The sequence below is a fragment of the Microcebus murinus genome, chromosome 6, assembly GCF_040939455.1.
Source record: "Microcebus murinus isolate Inina chromosome 6, M.murinus_Inina_mat1.0, whole genome shotgun sequence".
In the NCBI taxonomy this organism is placed as follows: domain Eukaryota; kingdom Metazoa; phylum Chordata; class Mammalia; order Primates; family Cheirogaleidae; genus Microcebus; species Microcebus murinus.
The window spans coordinates 11,544,653-11,567,575 of record NC_134109.1 but is presented as its reverse complement, the minus strand read 5'-3'; the positions used below and the strand labels follow the sequence as shown (position 1 = coordinate 11,567,575).

Below are 22,923 nucleotides of genomic sequence, written 5' to 3'. Positions count from 1 at the left end.
TGCCTATATTTTTTATTTTCTTAGGGTAGATTACCAGATGTGGGCTGACTGGTTCAAAGGGTATGAATATTTTAATCTTTTTTATACATTACCAAATTCCTTTTCAGAGTGAGTATATGAATTTACAATGCCAACAACACATATAAAGTTGCTAGGTTTTGCTTCACCCTTGCCAACATTGAGTAGTATTTTTTAAAATTGTCATTTGTTTAGCAAATTGAAAAAGGAGTTGTCATTGCTTCATTTCCATGTCTTTGAATACCAAATGTTGAATATTTTGACATTTGGGTACAGGTTTCCCAATCTTTCCTTGTATCATACATTTGCTTTTTCACATAGCTTCATGGTAGATATAGGGGAAGCACTGACTTTTAGTGGGATTGCTGATGACCCAGGAGTCAGAAGGATCCGTTCTGCTTGATTCTACTTGATTGGAGGAAGTAGCCTCTTTGTGCCTTGGTTTGTTTATCTTTGAAATGGGAGTGGAGTATAAAATAGTAAGGAAGTGGAATTAAGCTTCCTGAGTAACTCCTATCAGTTTAAAGGAAAGGAATCGGGATGCATGAGTACTCAAAGTACTCGCTCTCTGCAGATCATGTTCTAGAACATGCTTGTCCATAGTCTAACTTGACATCATCTCTCTTTGGCAGCTTGTTGAAGGAAGCCGAGTTCCATGCTGAGCAGCGGGAGCATGAGCTGAATCGACGGCGGCAGCTGGGCCTCTCCTCTTCCCACCATTCCCTGGATAACGCTGACTTTGATAACAAGGACGATGATAAACATGACCAGAGGCTGCTCAGTCAATTTGGAATATGGTTCTTAGTAAGAAAAAGAAGTTAACTATTCTCCATCTTCTGATTTCTCATTCCAAAAATTGCACTGATGAGGAATTTCTCCTATTCTTTTGAAAGGAATAAAATAGTACATAATGAAAAATTAACTTTAGCAATGGACTGTCTCCTCTAGGGCAGTAGCTCTCACCCTGGCATGTACATTAGATTTGCCTAAGAAAGGTTTTAAAAAATAATAATGTTCAGATTCCACCCTAAAATCTTGGGAATTTTTTTAAAAAGCTCCTGGTTGTTGATTTTCATGAATAGCCAGGTGTCAAAATAGTCAGTGCCTGGGTCTTGAATGGTTGATATGCACCTTTTTCACAGGAAACAGGAAAGTTGCTAGTGTATGTCCTCAAATACTAGATTCAATATAATTTACGGGTAATTCATGTCCCATCATCTACATACACAAATATTTTTCTTGAGAGTTCACTCTCCGTGGAGCTTTTTGTGTGTGTTTATGGCAAGTCTGTGTACACCAGAGAAATTATAGCCTAACACAAGGAATGTGATTGCTATTGACTGACTCTCTACTGAAAGATTCATTCAGTAGAGATCAGACGCACAGATCTAAAGTCCCAAGCAGGCTTCATTTACCAGTTCTGCAGAGAAGCAGGCTTTTGTTTTTGCCCATTGGAGACATGTATTAAGTCTCCATAGTGATGTACCTCTTTCATGGTTGCATGTAGTTTCGTGAAAAAGCCTTTACCAAATTGGAATTTAATTGTCAATTTTTCATGTCTTGCTTCCTGGAGCTTATTATCTAATGACACAATGGCTACTACTGTGAATTTCTTAGAGGCAGGAATTGTGTTTTATTTATTTTTTGTATTCCTGGACCCTGCTACAGTGCGCAATAAAAGACTATTTCTGAATGAATGATGTTTTAAAAAGTCTATTTATAACATTGAATTGGGGGGCTCCAAGGTGTCAGAATTATTACTGATACATACTTCTTAGCTAAATATAATCATTTTAGAACTAAAATATTAACAGACTATTTTTCACCGAAGATGTTGATGAAATATCACTTCATGGACCTAACTTTTTAAAAGCATTCATCTAGTGCAGGTTATGTAATAGATTTCCTATGAAAGAAAATGTTTATTGGAAGGTAAAATCGTGAGGGAAAATTATTGTTGCAATCCATCCATTCCTGTAGAGGGGAACACAGTTTCTGGATAAGTGATCATTTATAAAACTGCCTGTTTCAAATGGATTATCTGGGACATTTTTTTTTTTTTTGCCTTTAAATGTATATATAATAATTTTTCCCCCCAATAAATCTCTTTAATATCCCAATACAAAGTCCTCATGCAAAAAGACAATGAGAAAACCCTGGGAAGTTGTTGGGGGAGGGGTTTTATAAATAATATCCCTGCCCAGCAGCTTTTCAGAGGCAGAGCGGGCAGAAGAGCTAAGAGAAGCAGCAGTCCCAAGTGAGGAAGGACCTGTGTAGTTCCTGGGACCTGCCCCTTGTCCCCTCACTCCCAGCTGCTCCTCAACTGTCTTTTAAGAGGGGCTGCACATATAATAACTTTGAATGCAGGCTGAACAAGGGTCTCATCTGCCTTCCTCCAGGTGAGCCTCTGCACACCCAGTGAGAACACGCCTACAGAAAGCTTGGCCCGGCTGGTGGCCATGGTGTTTCAGTGGTTTCACTCTACAGCATACATGATGGATGATGAAGTTGGAAGTTTGGTGGAAAAACTGAAGCCGCAGTTTGTCACCAAGTGGTTGAAGACAGTATGCGATGTTCGTTTTGATGTCATGGTCATGTGCCTTCTTCCCAAACCCATGGAATTTGCCAGGGTAAGTGGAGGGCCACAGCTGGAATCTTGCTGGAGAGGAAGACTTGGGAAGAAGTGCTATAGTGTCTGTAGAAGAGGAGCATCTCTGATTGTTTTAGTTAATATACCTGAGTGAGTTTAGTATAGTAACCACATTTTGGGTGATGTGCTGCTTTGATGTTGATTTGGGATAGAGAAGAATGGCAAGATGAATTTGTGAGTGAGTTATCTAGGAATTTAAGGAAATATTCTTTCTTGACATTGCTGAATTTTGTTGTTTTTTTTGGAGATGGGATCTTGCTATGTTGCCCAGGCTGGCCTCAAACTCCTGGGCTTAAGCAGTCTTCCTGTGTTAGCCTTCTGAATAGCTGCAAAGCTGAATATTTTTATTAAGAAACAATGACCAAAAAAAAAAAGTGCCTTTCTATGAGGCTGCTAGAGCTCAGTCCTTTTCTGGCTTATAATCTGTGGAGAGGCTACCATTCAATCAGGGGAAATGTCTGTGTTTTCGCATATATTTCCAGAGATGAATGGTAAATGTCCCTGTCCTGTCATTTAAAATGCCAAAAAGGTTCAGGGACTGCCAAAATGCTCCTATTCCTCTGGCTTACAGAACGGATTTCTCTGTGCTTATCCTCTTGCTTCTGCCTCAGTGGTTTGCAGCTGGAAAGACCCCATCTTTCTTGAATATGATATATTATAATTTGTTCCTAATCCAGAAAGGTGTGGGTGTCCAGAATCAGTGTTTGGTAGCAATACATGAAATTTTTTTCAAAGTACTTTCTAAGTTTTATTTTTATTTGTGATATTTTGTTTCCTTTCAAAGAGGTCTTGAGGCAGTTTTCAGCTTAAAGCTGTGCTAAAATAGGACATTTAAGGATAAAACAGAACACAGATCATCTAGAGGAGTAGCTCTTGTTGGATTTCCAGGACTCAGAGTGGCCTGAGTGTTTATCAAGATATACTTCTTCCTTCTTTGGTGCCACCTACTGACTCACTTATAAAACGGAATTTTTGCATAATGGAAAATTCCCAATTCCTGGCATTCTTTGACTGTGTTGATATGCTTTCTATTATTATTTCTCTTGGCATAGTAAAGAATTAGTGTGTTCTGATTCTGGAAGATGAGAAGAAATGATTATGTTGGGAGGATAACTTTTCTTTTTCCAACTTAGGTCCAGTGTTTGGGGGCCTGCAGATTAACTAATAATAGATGGATTAACAGGAGAGAACACAAAGTTTATTTTTGAGTATACATGGGAGATCTCAGTGATGAATTACTTCCTGAATAGTTGGAGATAAAAGATATCAAACTTAACAAAGGGTATTTTTTTTTTAAGAGCTTCAGGGAGAAGATATGGAAGGTTCTATTGGGCTTTTTGATACTGTTGGAGCTGGGCAGGAACTATCTCCATGGCAGTTGAATTAATGGGAAACTGCCTTTGAGGAGGGCTTAATGAAGGTATTTTCTGGAGGCTCTGCTTTAGTCAGATAATGGAAGTTCAGATCAGGTAGATCTCTTTCTGCATCTTCTTTAGCTCAAATGTTTTCCCTTTAAAATAATCTTTATACCAATTCTGAGGGTTTGAGCAGATTCCAACATTTCTCCCATGTGAAACATCCAAAGAAGTTTCACACATAGAAAAAAGAAGCAAGGTGGATTACTATGGAGAGAAGATTTAGGTTAGAAATTGTGAGGTAACAGATCAGCAAAGGGGCAAAGCAGCATAGATTAGAATGAGGAAACAAAAGGAAAAGCAAAGATTAATGGTTGGGGTAGATTATAAACCTACTTTCTGGGTCCAGAAGGCAGGAAGTTGAGAAGGGTTTGAGATGTTGGGCTCGAGGTGTGTGTAGTTGGTAGAGTGAGAACATCATTGTCACAGTTGTGCTTATTTCCCAGAGCAGAGCATGGAAGATGTGGGTGTTTGGTGAACTTTCTAAGTGGCCCAACCTGTTGTAGTAATAAGTCCTTTGAAATTTATATCCAATTGTCCAGCTTCAGCTTGTAGGACTTTGGGACAAGGCAACTTGGAGTCTTAGTAATGGTCTGTACAGTTAGCTTTCAGTTTCTCAGTGATACCACATCAGGAGGGTGGGTGAAAAATTGGAAACGTTAATTATTGACAAAATGTGCAAATGGCAGAATCCAGTTTACAAAGAGGTGAAAAATACCTCAAAAGTGATGCTATCTCAAAAAATCTGTAAGTGGAGAAGCAGGTGGATTTATAAAACTGCTAACTCAATCAAGTAGAACAAGATTGAATTACATAGGACCGAATGAACTGTTAAAAATAATTATAATCTTTATGGGTTTTTGTTTGGAATATTGCTGTTTGTTTAACGTTCTATTTTCCGAATATAAGGAATCTTGTTCTCTTTTCTCCTAAGCTATCTCTAACTAATGACAATTTGGTAGATTATACCTTTGTAAATAAAAATGAAACATATATCTTTTTTCTCCCTTCCTGATTCCTCCAGAATTCAGAAACTGTTATTGAATATTCTTATTTTCACAGTATTATAGTTATTTATATAAGTTTAGTAAGAACCTGTTCTCTTTGTAACAGGAAATAATTGGGAAATTTTTGTTATATTGTCAAGACTTTGGAGAATGTCATATCTGAGGATGTGTATAGGATCAGATATGATCAGACAGTTTTAAGGAACTAAGATTAACTTTATAGGGCCAGTGCTTTCAAAGCCCTCTTGGAAATACTGTCCTGGCATATGGAGTTCACAGCCTTACAGATGAGTAAGGAGGATCATTTCCTGTCAGGCCCAGGAACCCTAGAATATTTTGGGGACCTCAAGAAGAAAGGAATTAACCCAAACCTATACATATCATAGACAAAGTCTGATGAACAGTTCTTAGCTTGGCTTTTTAGCATCAAGAGACTTCTAAAAGTACAATCTAGGATTCCTTATAAAAGTTCTGGCAATGCAAACTTTAAAAATCCATAAGTGATCAATCACTAATTTTACTGCCCTTGCGCAAATGATCAAACTAATTTAATGAGTCTCATTTTGTAAAGAAAAGTAATTTCACTTTAATTATCTTTGATCAAAATGCAGGTGATTGTAGAGAGAAAAGCTTTTTGGTTTTGAATCATATTTAGAACAGGTATGCCTTTGGAAACCTTAAATTTATGTTTCAATGGAAAGCTATAACCCACTCTTGTAAGTTATCAGATTTTTTGATAACTTACAAAAGTTAAAGAAATGAAGTTTAAAAAAGTTAAAGAAATGAAGCTTTGCTTAAAGGGTTAGAATGTTTTAACTTAAGATAAATAATGTCTGTTAATCAGAGACCACCCATCGAACAGTTAGGAAACTCAAGTGATCTGTTGAGTAAATTGATGGGCAATAGGTGTGGTTTGAGTTTTGTCTTAAGCCTTAAGCGTGTCACAAAGAATATCATCTCCAAGAAGAGAGGGGCATGACAAGGCATGTCTGACCTACCTTCTCATGGCCAGCAACTCAGCTTTAGGATTTCTGGGGTCTCCTTTGCCAAGCGGGGGTCCATTCAGTCAGCTGGGGATGTTAAGATTTTGTATTTAGTTCACAATACATTTCTGGATCTCAACTTAACCAATGTTCTCTTCCTGTAACTAACAACAACAGAAATCCCAGAAATATAGTCACTTCCTCAACTATATCTAGTCAATCATCTAGGATTTTGGTCAGTGTGGCAGAAAATAGATATTCGAGCTTTGAAATAGAATTCAGTGATTTTTTTTGCAGAATCTGAATAAACACTTAAAATTGAATTCATTTAAAATAAGGTAGTTTTCCACAAATCTTGCATTACACGGTCAAGACTCAGAACCAGTGAACCCTCTGTTACTGCTGGATCGAAGGGAAAACTTCCCCTTTACCCATTGAAGGTTTGCCGAAAAATCAATTCAACAAAGGCAGATCAATTGGAGAAAAGGCATACAGAATTTATTAATTTGTGCATGGAGAGAACCACAGGGTGATTGCCCAAACCTCAATGGGGTGCAGAAGCTTTTATAGCATCTTGAGATTCTAGAAAGAATAGGGGCTCAGAGCATGGCTGAAAACACGTTAAGGTGGTAAATCAGGTTATGGTGGCAAGACAGTCTGTGGTTATGGGAGGGAGAGAAGAGCAGGCTTGGCTGGCAGAGGTGGTCTTGTTATGCAGCTGAAACCTCACAGGTGGTAGCTTCAGAGAGAATAGATGATAAATGATTTCTTTTAGACCTTTCAGGGTGTCAGACTCAGTTAATCCTTACTAGATCTGGACAAGGAAAGGCCTGGCTGCATCATGTATATCCTCTACAAATGCAAATCCCTGCTGCAAAAGGCAGCTTTGCAGGGCTACTTCTGTTTGCTGGCTCTCTGATGGCCATCCCAAAATATGTCAAAGAAATATATTTTAGGGTTAAATATTTTGATTTTTTTCATTGTTATGATTGCAATAAGAATATAGGATCTTTAACATTAGGATTAATAAGCAACCTAAAGTTTTTAATTCATAGTTTCAATTTTTTTTTCCTGCTCCAGAAAATTAATGTATTGTCTTAATTAGTAAAAAAGCCAATCTTTTTTATTCATAGATCCAACCAGCTTTAGAACATTCTCGGGAAGAAAAATTATGGCAGAATATGTAGCATAGGGACAAATCGTTCTCCACACTACTGTATTTTTCGTAATGAAAAATCTCCAGTGCCAAGTGTACAGTAGTAGAAAACTGTGTTCTTCTGAAGGACAGGTATAACTGCATATATTATAACAAGTTTATCACACTTTAGGAATAACGATGCTCCAATAACATGCTCATCTTGTTAGGAACAAATCTTTGGAATTTTAATTCGTGTGCGATTTGGAAAGTCTGCAGTAAAAGTTCAATTTCAATCTGTGACCAGTATTTGGGTGTATTTGTAACTATATTTTCCTTTTTGTAAGTGATGGATGCTGATGGTTTGTAGATTCTTACAAATAAATCTCACTCGGAAGATTCTTGGCCCAGGACTCAGATGTAACGGACTGTGGCCTTTCTTTGGACCCATTTCTTTTAGGAAGTCCTTGAGTATAATTTTAACAGGTGTGTTTCATTCGTTTTCCCTGTGGCTATGGAAACCCCATCAGGTTGGTGGCTACTGGGATAAGTCCTGCAGCACAGTGACTCAGCTGAAGGAAGGTCTCAACCGAATCCTCTGCCTGATCCCCTACAATGTGATCAGTCAATCTGTGTGGGAGTGTATCATGCCGGAATGGCTGGAAGCCATCAGAACAGAAGTCCCAGATAATCAGTTAAAAGAATTCAGGGAAGTATTAAGGTGGGTAAGTAGTTTAATGAAGTCACTGTAATTATAATGGTATCTAATATTTATTGAGAATGTACTGTGTACCAAGCACTCTGCTAAGCATTTTATATATAATCTCATTTACTGTTTTAACAATCCTGTGGAGAAATTTGAAGGCTCAAAATGAAATAACTGTCACACATTGAGCTAAGATGATTTGGCATTGTCCAGAAAAGATTTTGTTCCTATGGAATAATAGATATACCATAATGTTTGCTTATTTTCAAATATAATTGTGATTGGGGGTTTATGGTGGGAAAGTACAAAGGAGAAATGGTTTTAGGTGCTGGGGGGCAACTCCAATTCCTTAGAAATGCAATTCCTTCTGTTAAACCTAACAGGAGGCTGGATACTAATTATTTATAAAATACCTATTTCAATGACATAAACTATTCTCTTACAGTAAAATGAGACATACTAGTAACAGTTCAGAACACAAGCTAATCTAAAGGGTTTGACTCCCCAAACAGGGCATAGTTAGAGATACTTTGGTGGCATCAGTAAATCCTAATCTATGCACATTGGTCATTTACTGTTATTACTCTGCTTTCTAGCAAAATGTTTGACATTGAGCTCTGTCCTCTGCCTTTCTCAATGGAAGAGATGTTTGGCTTTATTAGTTGTCGGTTTACAGGATACCCCTCCTCTGTACAGGAGCAAGCTTTACTATGGCTTCATGTAAGTGAATGATACTTTTGATCATTTTGGACAATAGTTCTTAGCCTATGAGTTTAGATCCTTGGGTAGAGTGGGAGGAAGTTATTGCAGAGTCTGTAAGTCCCTGTGTTTGTTGAGGACTGTCTGTAGACTAATTATCTTGTATACATAGATAAATGACTAAATTTCAGTTATATGTAGCTCTAGTCGTGGTTAATAGAATACAAATTTATCTAATAGTAGTACTGAATTCATAGTAGCTTTTGGTCCTTATGTAGTTTTCCATCAGTGGGTACTAGAAGGGTAATATAATAGCTATCTTGTGGGATTCTGATAAATCTTTAATATGAAACAGGCCCTTCACTTGGAAAGGCTGGGAACTGCTAATTTAGAGAGTAGTTCATGCTGTTCCCTGAGCTGAGAATGACTTTCTGTCCTGTCTCCATTTGTGAATTCCCAACCTACCCTTTAAAGCCCAACTCCAAAATCATCTCCTCTGTGAAGCTGTCCACTACTTCACACTCCCATCTTGCCATTAGAGTTCCTTCCTCCAGGATTTATTCAGGTTTTCTGTGTGAATTCTGTTCTATTTCGGTCTTATAGTTAGTTTTGTCTGTTTCTTTCTCTGATTATAAGGTTCTTGAATGCAGGGGCCAGGTCTCATTTTTGAGTTTACAGCCCTCTTCATCCTTCCACCAGCATCTGACACATGCTTTGTATTTAGTGGATGTTCAATAAAAGTTGTTAAAATTCAGTTGAGTACCTGATATAAAATTTGGGCAGTTTCAGAAATATAGATAGAATCAATGTTTAGATCAACTGTGGGTACAACTGCATTTCTATATCATGCAAGGATGGGATGCTATAAGCTCTTCACACTGAGAAGATGCCTTTCTGGGTTGGAAACTAAGGAACGATATTTTTCACAATTGACAAGTGAAAATGGACTGTTTTTTTTTTTTTTAAAGTCACTTTTGGGATCCAGAATTTTAATTTTTTAAATCCCCAAATTGATCTCAATAAGATAATTCTCATTTTCAGAAAGCCAGTCTTTCTAGAGATGGCTAGACGTTGCCCAAGTTTCATGCCCCTTTGCTGTGCCACCTGGGGATGAATGAGCAGGGCTGTAAAACTCTGTTCCTGCCGTAGCCAGAGCAGTGACAGTTTACACGTTTTACACACCAGGCTTTGCTATAGCTTTGGTTTGTAAGTCCGAATGCTGCAGTCAAAGGAGGTTTTAAAGCCCTGGCCCAGGTGTCCTCAAACTACGGCTCGTGGGCCACATGCGGGTGTTTTTGTCCGTTTGTTTTTTTTTTTTACTTCAAAATAAGATATGTGCAGTGTGTATAGGAATTTGTCCATAGTTTTTTTTTAAACTATAGTCCGGCCCTCCAATGGTCTGAGGGACAGTGAACTGGCCCCCTGTTTAAAAAGGTTGAGGACCCCTGCCCTGGCCTAACCATTCGGGGGCTAGAGTGGACTCTGTAGTGGTTGGCGTTGACTTATTTATTAATTAATTGCGGAAACATGTACAGAGCTCCTTCCTATCTGCCAGGAACTATAATTGGCACTGGAGTAAATGGGATTGGAAATGGTCCTTTCCTCGTACTTCCTTTCTTCAAGCAGCTCACAGTGGGAAGAATAGTGTTAGATAATTAAATATAACAAAAAGTGATAATTGCTCTAATAAAGCTATGCATTAAAATGATCAGAAGGCAGAGAAGAGGGATGCATTAATTATGTTCTGAAAGAAGGAGACATCGATTTCCAGAAATTCATTACACACAAGGTGGCTTGATTTTGACCCAGAAGGACATCTAGCTTGTACCAGAGAGCAAGATGGGATGGGGCGTTCAGATCAGAGTGAGAATGGGCTGGAGGAAGGTTGCTCACAGATTGTGCTAATCCAGGAGAAAGGTGGTAAACGGAGGCACTAGCAGTGGGTGTGGAGAGGAGACAGCAGCAAGAGAAACTTACAGGTTTTCATAGATAGAACATGGTGGCCTCCTGGGTATTGGGGGTGGGGAAAAGGGAAGGTTCAATGATAAATTTGATTTTGCTAGTACAACAATTTGAAGATGATTGTGCTGATAGAATATGCATAGGGCTAAATGTCCTTGTGTTCGATAGTTTGCTTTGGGAAAAAAATGTAGTTTTTTTGAGTTTTAAAGTTTACGTGTTTTTTTTGGGGGGGATATGTGCCTCTTTTTCCCTAGGTATTATCGGAGTTAGATATCATGGTTCCACTTCAACTATTAATAAGCATGTTTTCTGATGGAGTTAATTCTGTCAAAGAACTGGCAAATCAAAGAAAATCAAGAGTCAGTGAACTGGCAGGGAACCTTGCATCTCGAAGGGTAATTATTGCCACACTGTTCCTGTCTTCCTGGTTAAGATTTTGAAAACCCTTGTCAGTTACACTAGGCCTGAAAGTGGTATCATAAGAAGGTTCTCTAAAAATGCTCTTGCATCCTATCTCACTCTTTTCCTCTTTTAGTCACACCAAGTAAGAACACATTTACCTAAGATATGTTTGTTATAGTCTGTAATCAGTAAGTTACCGAGTTTTCATTTCCTTTTAAGCTGTTTGAATTTTAGTTCTCTCTCACCCTTAATGAAAAGAAAATCAGTAGGTTTTTTTTGGTAACATTTCAATTTTTTGGTATTCTAGTGAATAGAATTTCTTACCAGCTACTGTGCAGATCACTGCTTCACTTTGGGGGTGAGGAGTTTAGATGATTTTTTTTTTTTTTTTTTTTTTTGCCATTGAGTTTTGGGAAGACATGATCAACTGATGGTGACTATAAATGATGCTGTCACTGTGAACAAACTAAGCCCACTTTGTGGATCCCTTTGCACCTTTGGAGATGAGAAAAGTCCATATAGTCTGGTCTGAAGTATATAAAAAGTGCTGGTTTTGATAATTTTCCTGTGGAGGACCTGATAGAGTTTCTGTTGATATACTGACATTCTCAGACCATGATCAGTTTTGGAAAGGTTGACTCTCATGTAATGGTTGGCAAAAAATGTTTTCAATTCTCTACAAAATATTCCTCACTGTATCCCACTTGATATCTAAGGATTAGAAAATATGACATGATCATGGGATCATAGTTCGTATTTAGTGTTTTAAAAAATATATCACTACTTCTCTTCTCTTCTGCCTTGATAGGAACCAGCTGCCAACCATTTGCATTTTATTTTTTTCTTCTATAACCTTTAAAATGACATTACTTTGTGTAGCACTGTACTCTATGTGATGTGTTCACAATGAACAATATCACAGAATTGCGTGAGGCAGTCAGGGAGGAACTCATTATCTTCACTTTGCAACTGCCTAACCTGATGCTCAGTAAAGTGACTTCCCATAGAGAAACACTGTCAGTGTCTAGGTATTCAGATTCTTTTTTTTTTTTTTTTTTTTTTTTGAGACAGAGTCTCACTTTGTTGCCCAGGCTAGAGTGAGTGCCGTGGCGTCAGCCTAGCTCACAGCAACCTCAAACTCCTGGGCTCGAGTGATCCTTCTGCCTCAGCCTCCCGAGTAGCTGGGACTACAGGCATGCGCCACCATGCCCGGCTAATTCTTTATATATATATCAGTTGGCCAATTAATTTCTTTCTATTTATAGTAGAGACGGGGTCTCGCTCTTGCTCAGGCTGGTTTTGAACTCCTGACCTTGAGCAATCCGCCCGCCTCGGCCTCCCAAGAGCTAGGATTACAGGCGTGAGCCACAGCGCCCGGCCGGTATTCAGATTCTTAATGGGATACTTTTTCTCTTTACTTTAAAAATGGTGTTGGAGTAGCTTTCTATTTATTATAAAAATCTTTAAGAGAGAAAACTATGATTTGAGAGTGATGTACAGACATGTCCATTGGTGTCCTGATTCAGAATTTATCCCAGATGGTTAAAATGAAGAGACTTTAATGGAGAGGCTGCCTATAGCGTAATGGGGAAGGTTAAAGGAGCGGTAGGGGTTGAAGAGGCACCCAGGGACCAGCGACAGTCCAGCAGGAAGCCACTGTACCCCTAGGGCTGAAGGAACAAGGAAAAGAGCTCTTGGAGCCATTTGGGAGCTGAAATTACGAGAAAGGACTGGCAAGAGAAGCTGTATGTGGCGTGATGGAGATAATCCCAGAGATACAGCACCGGAGCAGGCAGGGTGGGGAGAAATGTTTCTGCCTCTCTCTGCTCCAGCTTCAGCTCTTCTGCTGGTGCCTCCCACTGACTGACCCCAGCGGGAAGCCAGGCAGCAAGGGAGCCAGAGGAGACTCGTCCACAGCATCCCTGGGCATAGAGCAGGGCAGAGCAGGGCAGTCAGGGCCTGGGGTGGGGTTGGGGTGGGCAAATGGAGAATAACCAGTACAATAGGTTTGATGTATGTTATTTTCCCATAATGTTTTAATAATTATAATTCCTAGAGGCCATTCTTTAATTAATCATGTCAATCTGAGATCCTGTGCTTAGGATTCTACAATCTTGTAGTATTTTACCTTTTTACATCTGCATTTTTCAGGTTATGGTTTTCAGTAGATTCGATCTGGTCTAATTGGAAATGTTTGATGGGATGAAACATATAATGGCAAATGCCTTCATTCTTCAGGGTGAACATCCCTGATGTTTCCTTCCCTGTCAATCAGTCAAAAATGTGGGTGGTTTTATTTCTTATTTTTATATTTTGAGAGGATCCATAGTATTTGGAGTTATTAATGCTACTGACCGAGTAAGGACATCCATGTGACAGCTGGAAATACCTCCCATAGAGCCCCCAACTATGTGATGCAGCCATTTGAGCTTCTGTGAGTTCACGTGTGTGTGTCGACATTCTTTCTCGTAGGTGAGTGTTGCCTCTGATCCTGGTCGACGAGTTCCGCACAACATGCTCAGTCCATTTCATAGTCCTTTCCAGAGTCCATTTCGGAGTCCTATGCGTAGTCCATTTCGTAGCCCTTTCAAGAACTTTGGACACCCGGGAGGAAGGACTATTGACTTTGATTGTGAAGATGATGAAATGAATCTAAATTGTTTCATCCTCATGTTTGATCTTCTCCTGAAGCAGGTAGCTGAAGCATGAGCTTCCTTTAGTTCAGAAGTGAAGATTGAGGGAAAGCATTGTGTAATAATTCTTTCCATGTGCTGGGTATCTTCATACTTACTGAAATGATGCCACATCACTCAAGACCTTTTGCAAACTCGTTTGGGGATTTCCTAAAGAGTCTGAAAACTACTTGTGTGAATATCTGCAATGATGTTGACATATGAGAATGGATTTGAATTTTAAAAACACCCTAGCACCATTAGAATTGATTCTGTTGAATTAATTGGATGAACAAACTGGATAATACTATTGTTTGGAAGAGCAAGGTACAGCTCTATAGTGATGGGCTAATTTTACTATTTTTTATAAATTGATTTTAGAAGGTAATTTAAAAAGAGAAATTAAAAAGATTTTGATTAGGAGAACATTTCTTCTTAATTTTTTATTTTGAGATAGTTTCAGATTTGCAGAAAAGTTACAAGACTAGTACAAAGAACTCCTCCCCCAAATTCTCCAGATGTTAACATTTACCATATATACTATTCTCTATCTCTGTGTTTATGCATGAATTTTTTAATAAATCATTTTAGAGTAAGTTATAAATATGATATCCCTTTATATCTCAATACTTCAGAACATATTTTCTAAAAAATAAGGACATTCTCTTACATAACTACAGTATGTTATTAAAATCAAGAAATTAATATTGTTATAATACTATTATCTAACTTACAGAAATTATTCATTTTTTTAAAATAGATATAATAATATCACCATTATAGCAGGAGAACAAAAACTGGTTTTGATCTAGAAATAATCTAGGATCACTCACTGTAATTATTTTTCCTGTCTCCTTAGTTTTCTTTAATTCAAGATAATTTCTTAGTCTTTTATCTTTCATGTCCTTGACATTTTTGAAGAGTATAGTCAGTCCAGTTATTTTTTAGACTGTCCCTCAATTTGAGTTCCTCAATCTGATATTTCCTTATGAATTAGTTTGGGTCATGCATTTTTGACAGGAAGACCACAAACATGATGTTATGTCCTTTGTATTAGGAGGGACAAGATATAATAATGTCCCATTACTGGTGATGATAACTTTGGTGACTTGGTTAAGGTGATTTCTGGCAGGTTTCTCTACTATAAGGTCACCATTTTCCCTTTTGTAGTTAATAAGTGACTTGTGGGGAAATACTTTAAGGCTATGAGATTTCCTGTCTCTAGTCAGACTTTCATTCACTGGTTTTAGCATCAATGGATGATTCATGCCTGAGTGCTTTGATGGCTGCCAAATGATAATTTTCTAATTCCATCATTTCTTCTAAATTTATTAGCTGGTATTCTACTGATGCAACAGTTTCCCCTTCTCTCTCATTCATGTATTTATTTACTTATCTACTTATTCCCACGTGTACCCATGGCTTTTAATTTTATTCAGTGGGTTATAATCTGTTATTATGATTATATATTTTGATGCTCATATTTTCCATATATGGCCAGTGGGAATCCCTTCGAGCTGGCTCTTATGTTCTTTTGACATGTCTGCATTATTCTTTGAACACTTCCTTAATTTCTGGCATGACGAGATGTTCCAGGCATATCTTATATTTTCCTAGCCCCAGCTCTGGAGTCAGGCATTTCTCAAAGGAGCCCTGGTTCCTTTTAGTGGAAAATGGTATTTAGAAACCAAGATCCGGATACTAGGTGAGGAGCAGCATTTTAAAAATGTGTAAAATCTAACAAAATGATGAGTTTAAAAAACAACTCTTTTAAATGTCCTACATGATATTTAAAATAATTCCCATTACTTTGTCTTGTGTTTATATTCTTTTTAGAAAAATCATGGAAAGCAATGTATATTCATGGTCTTGAATCCTAAATTGTCTTTAAATAATTTAATATTGCTGTAAGTTAGTAAAAATTATCTCCAAAGAGTGTGTCAATGGAATATTGGACAAAAGGATCAAACCCCTTCTTTTTTTTTTTTATCCTGTCCCTTTTTTGGTGTCTTTTAGATGGAGTTACAGGATGATGGGATCACGATGGGTTTCGAGCACAGCTTGTCAAAGGATATTATTTCTATTATAAACAATGTCTTCCAAGCCCCCTGGGGGGGTTCCCACACCTGCCAGAAGGAAGAAAAAGCAATCGAGTGCAACTTATGTCAGTCTAGCATTCTCTGCTATCAGCTTGCTTGTGAACTCCTGGAGAGACTAGCTCCCAAAGAAGAAAGCCGGCTGGTGGTAAGCAGTTGAAGAAATGAGATGACTCATGGATAATAGTAAGAAAGATGGCAGTAGCTGGTATAATCGAGTCTTCCTCTATTATTATTTTATGCTGCATGCTGGGTTATGTGTGAGACTGTATTAAAAGAAAGTTTTCCTATTGCTTCTGCCAACTCATGTTCCTGGAAAGGGCTATGAGATAGAGCCACACCATAAAAAATCCTAAGTGGCTGGATTAGGGCTGTGGTATCTCCATTCGTACAGTTTCATGAACATAAAGCATTATTGGTATTCTTGGAAGAAGTTTTATCACAAAGTTTATATAACAAGGAATACTACAGAGTATACATATGAAATATTAAGCAAGTAGATTGTACATGGACACAAAGAATGACTAGGTAACCTCACTTTGTAAAACCCGTTGACTCATCAGCAATCAATAAAACTTTCATTTCTTTTTCTGGTACTTTCATTTTCTGCTTTCCAGGAAAATTGTCCAAAGAGAGAACAGCTACTATATGCCATATTCTGGCTCCTCCATACATTAGCTATCCCCTGTTTAGCCTGTTTTTAAATCTAATGTATACACATCACAAAATACCCTCATACCACCGTAGGCAGTTGAATCTGAATTATTTGAGCCAGTATTTGCCATCTTTTCTTTTCCTTAATGTTTGTCTAGGTAGGCAGTGACTTCTTTAAAAAAAATGTTTTGAAGTATAACATACAAAAAGCAATGAAGTATATCTTCTATTTTAGCCTGTTTAACTCATTAGTCCTACTGTTCAACATAACATCCCTATAGAGTGGTCTGTAACACAGCCGTTGGTTACTTACTGTAATATAAAACAGTCACATGTCTCCATTCCCCTCACTTCCCAGCCTCTGGTAACCACCATTCTACTTTCTACTACTCTGAATTCGATGGTTGTAGAGTCCACATACAAGTTAGAATATGTAGTATTTATCTTTCTTTCTTTTTTTTTTTTTTGAGACAGAGTATCACTTTGTTGCCCAGGCTAGAGTGAGTGCCCTGGTGTCAGCCTAGCTCACAGCAACCTCCAACTCCTGGGCTCAAGCAATCCTCCTGCCTCAGCCTCCTGAGTAGCTGGGGCTACAGGCATGCGCCACCATGCCCGGCTAATTTTTTCTATATATATATTAGTTGGCCCATTAATTTCTTTCTATTTATAGTAGAGACAGGGTCTCGCTCTTGCTCAGGCTGGTTTCGAACTCCTGACCTCGAGCAATCCGCCTGCCTCGGCCTCCCAGAGTGCTAGGATTACAGGCGTGAGCCACCACACACGGCCCAGTATTTATCTATGTCTGGCTTATTTCACTTAGCATAATGTCCTCAAGGCTCATGTAGCATGTGTGAGAATCACCTTCCTTTTCAAGGCTGAGTGGTATTCTGTTGTATGTATACTCCACATTTTGCTTATTCAGCCCTGTGTGGATGGACACTTGAGTTGCCATACTTTGCCCTCTTTAACTGACGTATTACAGCAATTTCTTACTCCTAAAAATTTGACTTCCCTGGACAAACAGTATTTGCAACATAATAGAGCTCTGTGAACACCTTGTTATTCCTTCCTAATTAAGTCCTGTTATTGAGCAAAACGTGCATGGGTGGGAGTCGCTTGGTAAGCGGGACACTGATCTTGGGGATGAGAGCAGAGGGCGGTGAGCAGGCCCAGGAAGATCTGACAATGTTTTTGACACCTTTCCATATTTATTTCAAGTGAAAGAAAATGTATTGGCAATAGCTGGTGTAGATTTCCTTTCACCGTTCTGGATACAAGCTGCAGGCTCTCGTGGGGTGCGGGGTGCAGCGGCCATGCCATCCATCTGTGCTGGGCTGAGCCCAGCTGTTGCTTCACCCCTCCAGTGCTGCTCAACCAACTTCTTGTCCCGTCTGTTCTAGGAGCCTACAGACAGCCTCGAGGATAGCCTCCTTTCTTCCAGACCAGAGTTCATCATAGGCACTGAGGGAGAGGAGGAGGAGAACCCAGCCACCAAGCAAGGGGAGAACCCAGGCAACCGCACTGAGCCCGCGGAACATGCTGGTAGGTGGGCGCTGAGAGCAGGCAGGGAGGGTTGCCGTGAGCACAGGACCTAAGGTTCAGATCCTTGCTTTCTTTTGTTACTGTCGACTTGGGCAAGCTCAGACGTAACTTCTAGTATAGATTTGTGCAGAAGAACTATTTCCCATAAGATTATGAAGTGAGCAGATCCATTATGGTTCTAGTGGAACACAGTTCGCTGAGCATCCTTCTGGCAGCAGGACCTTGTTTTCAGTAAACACCTCACCTTCCTTCTCACCATGCATGGTGTTCCCTGTGGACAAGTCTGAGAACTGAGACTTGGTACCGACAATGTCAAGTCAGGACATTTGGCCAAAGCAGTGTTTCCGCGATGGGTTCAATGCCATGCCCTGGTCACGTAGCTCATATTATACATTCCCGATGGATGCTATCTGCCCTGGTTAGGAAGCTGTAAAGGAGCATCAGAATCATCTGAGGAGCTGAAACACGAAGTAAAGGCGCTCCACTCTCCCACCTGCTATACTGGTATCTCTGGGGTGGGAAGCTAGGAATTGGAAATCCAAATATTGCACAACTAGCTAGTGGCAGGATTGTGACCAGAGCCCACATCTCCTGATTTACTTAGGATCGACTGACTTGCTTTAGGTGCTGCCGTGGCCCCAGCCCAGGCACATGGCTGTGTTTTATCTGTCATTGATGCCTAAAGGAAGCACGAACTTCACTTACAATCCAGCAACCTGTACTCTTTCCATGTAAATGGATTTATTTATTTATTTTTTTTGAGACTCTGTTGCCGAAGCTAGAGTGCCATGGCGTCAGCCTAGCTCACAGCAACCTCAAACTCCTGGGCTCAAGCGATCCTCCTGCGTTAGCCTTCCAAGTAGCTGGGACTACAGGCATGTACCACCATGCCCGGCTAATTTTTTCTATATATATTAGTTGGCCAATTAATTTCTTTCTATTTATAGTAGAGACGGGGTCTCGCTCTTGCTCAGGCTGGTTTGGAACTGCTGACCTCGAGCAATCCGCCCGCCTTGGCCTCCTAAAGTGCTAGGTTTATAGGCGTGAGCCACTGCTCCTGGCCGGATTTTTTAGACCTAAGATAGCACAGAAATCAATTAACTGACACTTTTATTTGTATGTAACATTTTACTCGAATAATGGCTAAAATCAAGCAGTTTCTTTTCATACATTACTCTTTTTCTTGCTCTTCTTCTTCCATTTGCTCTATTTTTCTCCTCCAAACACTGCTTCAGACTCCTGTCACGGCTCCGGCCTGTCTTCCTGCTTTGGTCTCTGCTGTCTTGCAGGACACGGTTGTGACTTGTCTTCTGAGGGAGCCCTGGTAACTTTCTTCCCAGACCAGTGTCCTCTGCTGCTCACAGCCTGGGTCCTGCCTCTGCTCTGTGAGCTTCAGGCGGGGCTCCTGGGGCTCCCCCATCCTAGAGATAAGGGGTGTTCTGTTGGCCTATGTTCAGGGGTTTCTTTTTCCTTCTAGAGCATTTCCTTTTTCTGTATTTTGGGGCCTGTCTCCTATTTCCTATAGCAGTCAGATATGTCTGTCACTAAAAATGTACTTAAAATTTTCATGTCGAATGAAACACAACCAAGTGCCCATAAGAAGTGTTTAAAATATGTTCAAGTGGGAAGATTCATAGTGAACTATCTAGTATATAAGCCGAGAGGGTTTGACTGCCGTTGGCTCCAATCCTAGGAATGATCAAAACTTTAAATGGTGATTTTGACACATTTTACACTAGTTTCTGCGTCTGGCTAACTTGTGAGTTCTTTTCTCTAGCTTGCCTCATGTACGATCTATTGCTGCCCCCACTATGGGGGCAGAGGCTTTAGAGAGCCTTACAAGAAGATGATACCATGAGTAGTCATTCTCATCTGAATCTGCTCAGCTTCTTCAAAACACCCCCTTTTCTGAGAGTCCATGGGCTAAACGTCTTTAGGTGCTAATACAACTTGGACACCTCTCTTTCACATCGTGTATGTCCCTTGCAGTTAGGGAGGCATGCCCAGCCAGGCTCCAGGTCCCTCTGGGAGCTGCAGAATTAGGAGCCCATGTAGCACAGGGCTGGGCTGGCGCAGCTCTGGGGCTCCAGAGACATCTGAACACATGCAGACTGCACAGTGGAAAACAGAAGCTGAGAATCCCAGATTTAGGAAACTAAAATTTATAGGAAACTTTCCTGTATTTGCACCATAGAAGGGATATATGCTAATTTGGAGAACAAATAAAAACATTACACAAATACTTTTAAATGCATTCTGTATCTATTTTTAACTCCTCTTGGTTTTATAATCTTGATCAACGGGTGAATGGGGAGGGAAAGAAGGAGTTAGCCTAACCTTTGTCTAATTATTTCTTCGCAGCAATAAAGAATGATACTGAGAGAAAATTTTGCTACCAACAGCTTCCAGTGACGTTGAGACTAATATATACAATTTTCCAGGTATATTTTCAGAAATTTTGAACGTTTGGTTTGAGAGCATTGCTGTTTTAGGTAACTCAGTGACCATGTGGTTCTTTGCATAGGAAATGGCTAAGTTTGAAGAGCCAGACATCCTTTTTAATATGCTCAATTGCCTAAAGATTCTCTGCCTGCATGGAGAGTGTTTATACATCGCTAGAAAAGATCACCCTCAATTTCTAGCCTACATTCAGGATCATATGTTGATTGCAAGGTATGTCTGCCTAATGGTTTATTGCCTTTGTTTATATTTCAGGCTTTAGTTGTGAACATTAAAATTAGACTAAAAATGACTAGCTCATATGGGTTATTTTTCTTAGCCAGGACAGCCTGATTGCCTGTGGGAACCACTTTTATTTAGTCTGATTTTTAAGTATGTCAGTATGAGGCATAGTAGTTTTCATTTGCCGGATACTGTCGAAATAGAAAAGGTTTAAGGCCGGACGCGGTGGCTCACGCCTATAATCCTAGCACTCTGGGAGGCCGAGGCGGGCGGATTGCTCCAGGTCAAGAGTTTGAAACCAGCCTGAGCAAGAGTGGCTATAATCCTAGCACTCTGGGAGGCCGAGGTGGGTGGATTGTTCGAGGTCAGGAGTTTGAAACCAGCCCGTCTCTACTATAAATAGAAAGAAATTAATTGGCCAACTAATATATATATATATATATATATATATATATATATATATATATATATATAGAAAAAATTAGCCGGGCATGGTGGTGCGTGCCTGTAGTCTCAGCTACTCAGGAGGCTGAGGCAGGAGGATCGCTTGAGCCCAGGAATTTGAAGTTGCTGTGAGCTAGGCTGACGCCACGGCACTCACTCTAGCCTGGGCAACAAAGTGAGACTTTGTCTCAAAAAGAAAAGGAAAGGCTTAATAAAACTTATCTTATGGTTTTCACTTGTTAGAGGGCTTAAGAATATAGAAAATAAGAAAAATGTTAGCAGACAATAAGTTAATCTTTACGAGTGTAAGTAAGTAAGGACTTACCTGCTTTCTTACTTGAAATAAACTACTAATAGATGTCTAAAATCTCTCTATATATTATTTGCTAAGTTATTTTTTAGAAACTGCTGAAGCACTTTGAGAATAATAATAAAACATTACTCTATAATTTATAGTGCTTTTCTTCCCGACAATCTTAAAATAACTCTTGCGGTCTTCCTAGAAGTAAATCAGAGAAATATTATCCTTATTTTATGTGTAAGAGAATGAGTCGGTAAAAAGGGAAAAGATTGGTTCAGGTTAACTTGGTGACATAATCAAGTCAAGGCTCTATCTGTCATTTTGTTCATTTATTTATTCATTCATTCAACAAATATTATGAGGGCTTATAATATCCATTATTGTTCCAGGTACTTAGGGAATTTGCAGTCTAGTTTGGAAGCAGTGATTACTATATATGCAGAAGGTGACATACAATTTATTATTCAAATTGGTCTATGTCTAAGAGTGAAGAGAGGCGGTCTTCATAATATTAATAACCCCAAAACAATAAGTGCAAAATGGCTAGTCATGGATAAAATAGGATTCATGGCCAGTCTATGCATATATAAGTCACTGCCAGTCCCAGGGGACGTGATAAAGGACTGTGTGAATAGCTCAGAGGTGGGAGAGGTCATTTCTGGATGGGTAACAAATGACAAAGGGTCAGGAGCAGATTCCATTTGAACAGGCATTAAAAGAATGGTGGAATTTGGATGGGTAGAGATTTGAGATGGGTAGGGGATATTGGGAAAAGCAGAAATGTCAAGAGCAAACACACAGCAGAGTTGGAAAGGAGGGAAGAGAAATGAGCAGGGCATATGTAGGTGACACCAAGGCTTTATGTTTTGCTGGGTGGTGCGGATTTAGGGGAGTGATGGAAAATGAGGCTGGAAAAATAGGTTGGGACCCAACTATGATGGGGCTTGATGATTGAGACTTTATTTAATGATGTTTGGAGGTCCATGGAAAATCTTAGAACAGAGTCAGAGTTGTGCTTTAATAGAACGGAGAAAAAGGGAGGTCCTAGGAAATGACCCAGGTTCAAGGAAGTGCAAGAAACATGTTGCAAGAGCGTAAGGAATGTAAAGATATAATACAGAACTTTCTTCTGAAAAGTGTGTTAGAAAAGGAAGGGAACTCTCAGATACTCAGAGGGGAAAGGGAGTGGACATAAAGGATTTTTAGGATAAAGAAAATCTGAATGTATTTGTGGTCAGTGGGGAAAGACCTTCAGAAAGGGCCAGAAAAAGCGAACGGTTAGTGGAGCCGGGTTCTGGAAGCAGAGGGTGTAATCAAGGACAAAGGCTTGGGTGGAAAACAAGGGGGATGCTCTTTCCTTTGAAAGGAGATAAATTTTGAGGAAAAGAGAAAGAAAGTGTTAAGGGAAGTTCATAACGGGTGACTTAAACCTTTGTAGGTGTTGATGTCTTCTCCTGAGAGAGGGAAGGCCAGGGATTGGGTTGGGAGCCTCAGGAAAATGGAAAAAAGTGTGGGACAGCCCAGAAGAAAGCAGCAAGGAGTTAACAAGGAATAA

At 39.4% G+C, this 22,923-nt stretch overlaps 1 protein-coding gene across 12 annotated transcripts in view; it reads left to right on the top strand.

The window, feature by feature from the left end:
* The window catches only part of UNC79 (unc-79 subunit of NALCN channel complex), a 228,979-nt gene that overhangs the window by 105,233 nt on the left and 100,823 nt on the right, over positions 1–22,923 (top strand). For all 12 annotated transcript variants that reach the window (XM_012738600.3, XM_020285613.2, XM_012738594.3 and 9 more), the window contains 10 exons: positions 651–822; positions 2,418–2,648; positions 7,739–7,929; positions 8,511–8,634; positions 10,830–10,970; positions 13,450–13,671; positions 15,666–15,893; positions 17,800–17,941; positions 20,303–20,382; positions 20,466–20,614. In XM_012738600.3, the coding sequence (XP_012594054.2) occupies positions 651–822; positions 2,418–2,648; positions 7,739–7,929; positions 8,511–8,634; positions 10,830–10,970; positions 13,450–13,671; positions 15,666–15,893; positions 17,800–17,941; positions 20,303–20,382; positions 20,466–20,614 (1,680 nt within the window). The remainder of the gene's footprint in view (positions 1–650; positions 823–2,417; positions 2,649–7,738; positions 7,930–8,510; positions 8,635–10,829; positions 10,971–13,449; positions 13,672–15,665; positions 15,894–17,799; positions 17,942–20,302; positions 20,383–20,465; positions 20,615–22,923) is intronic.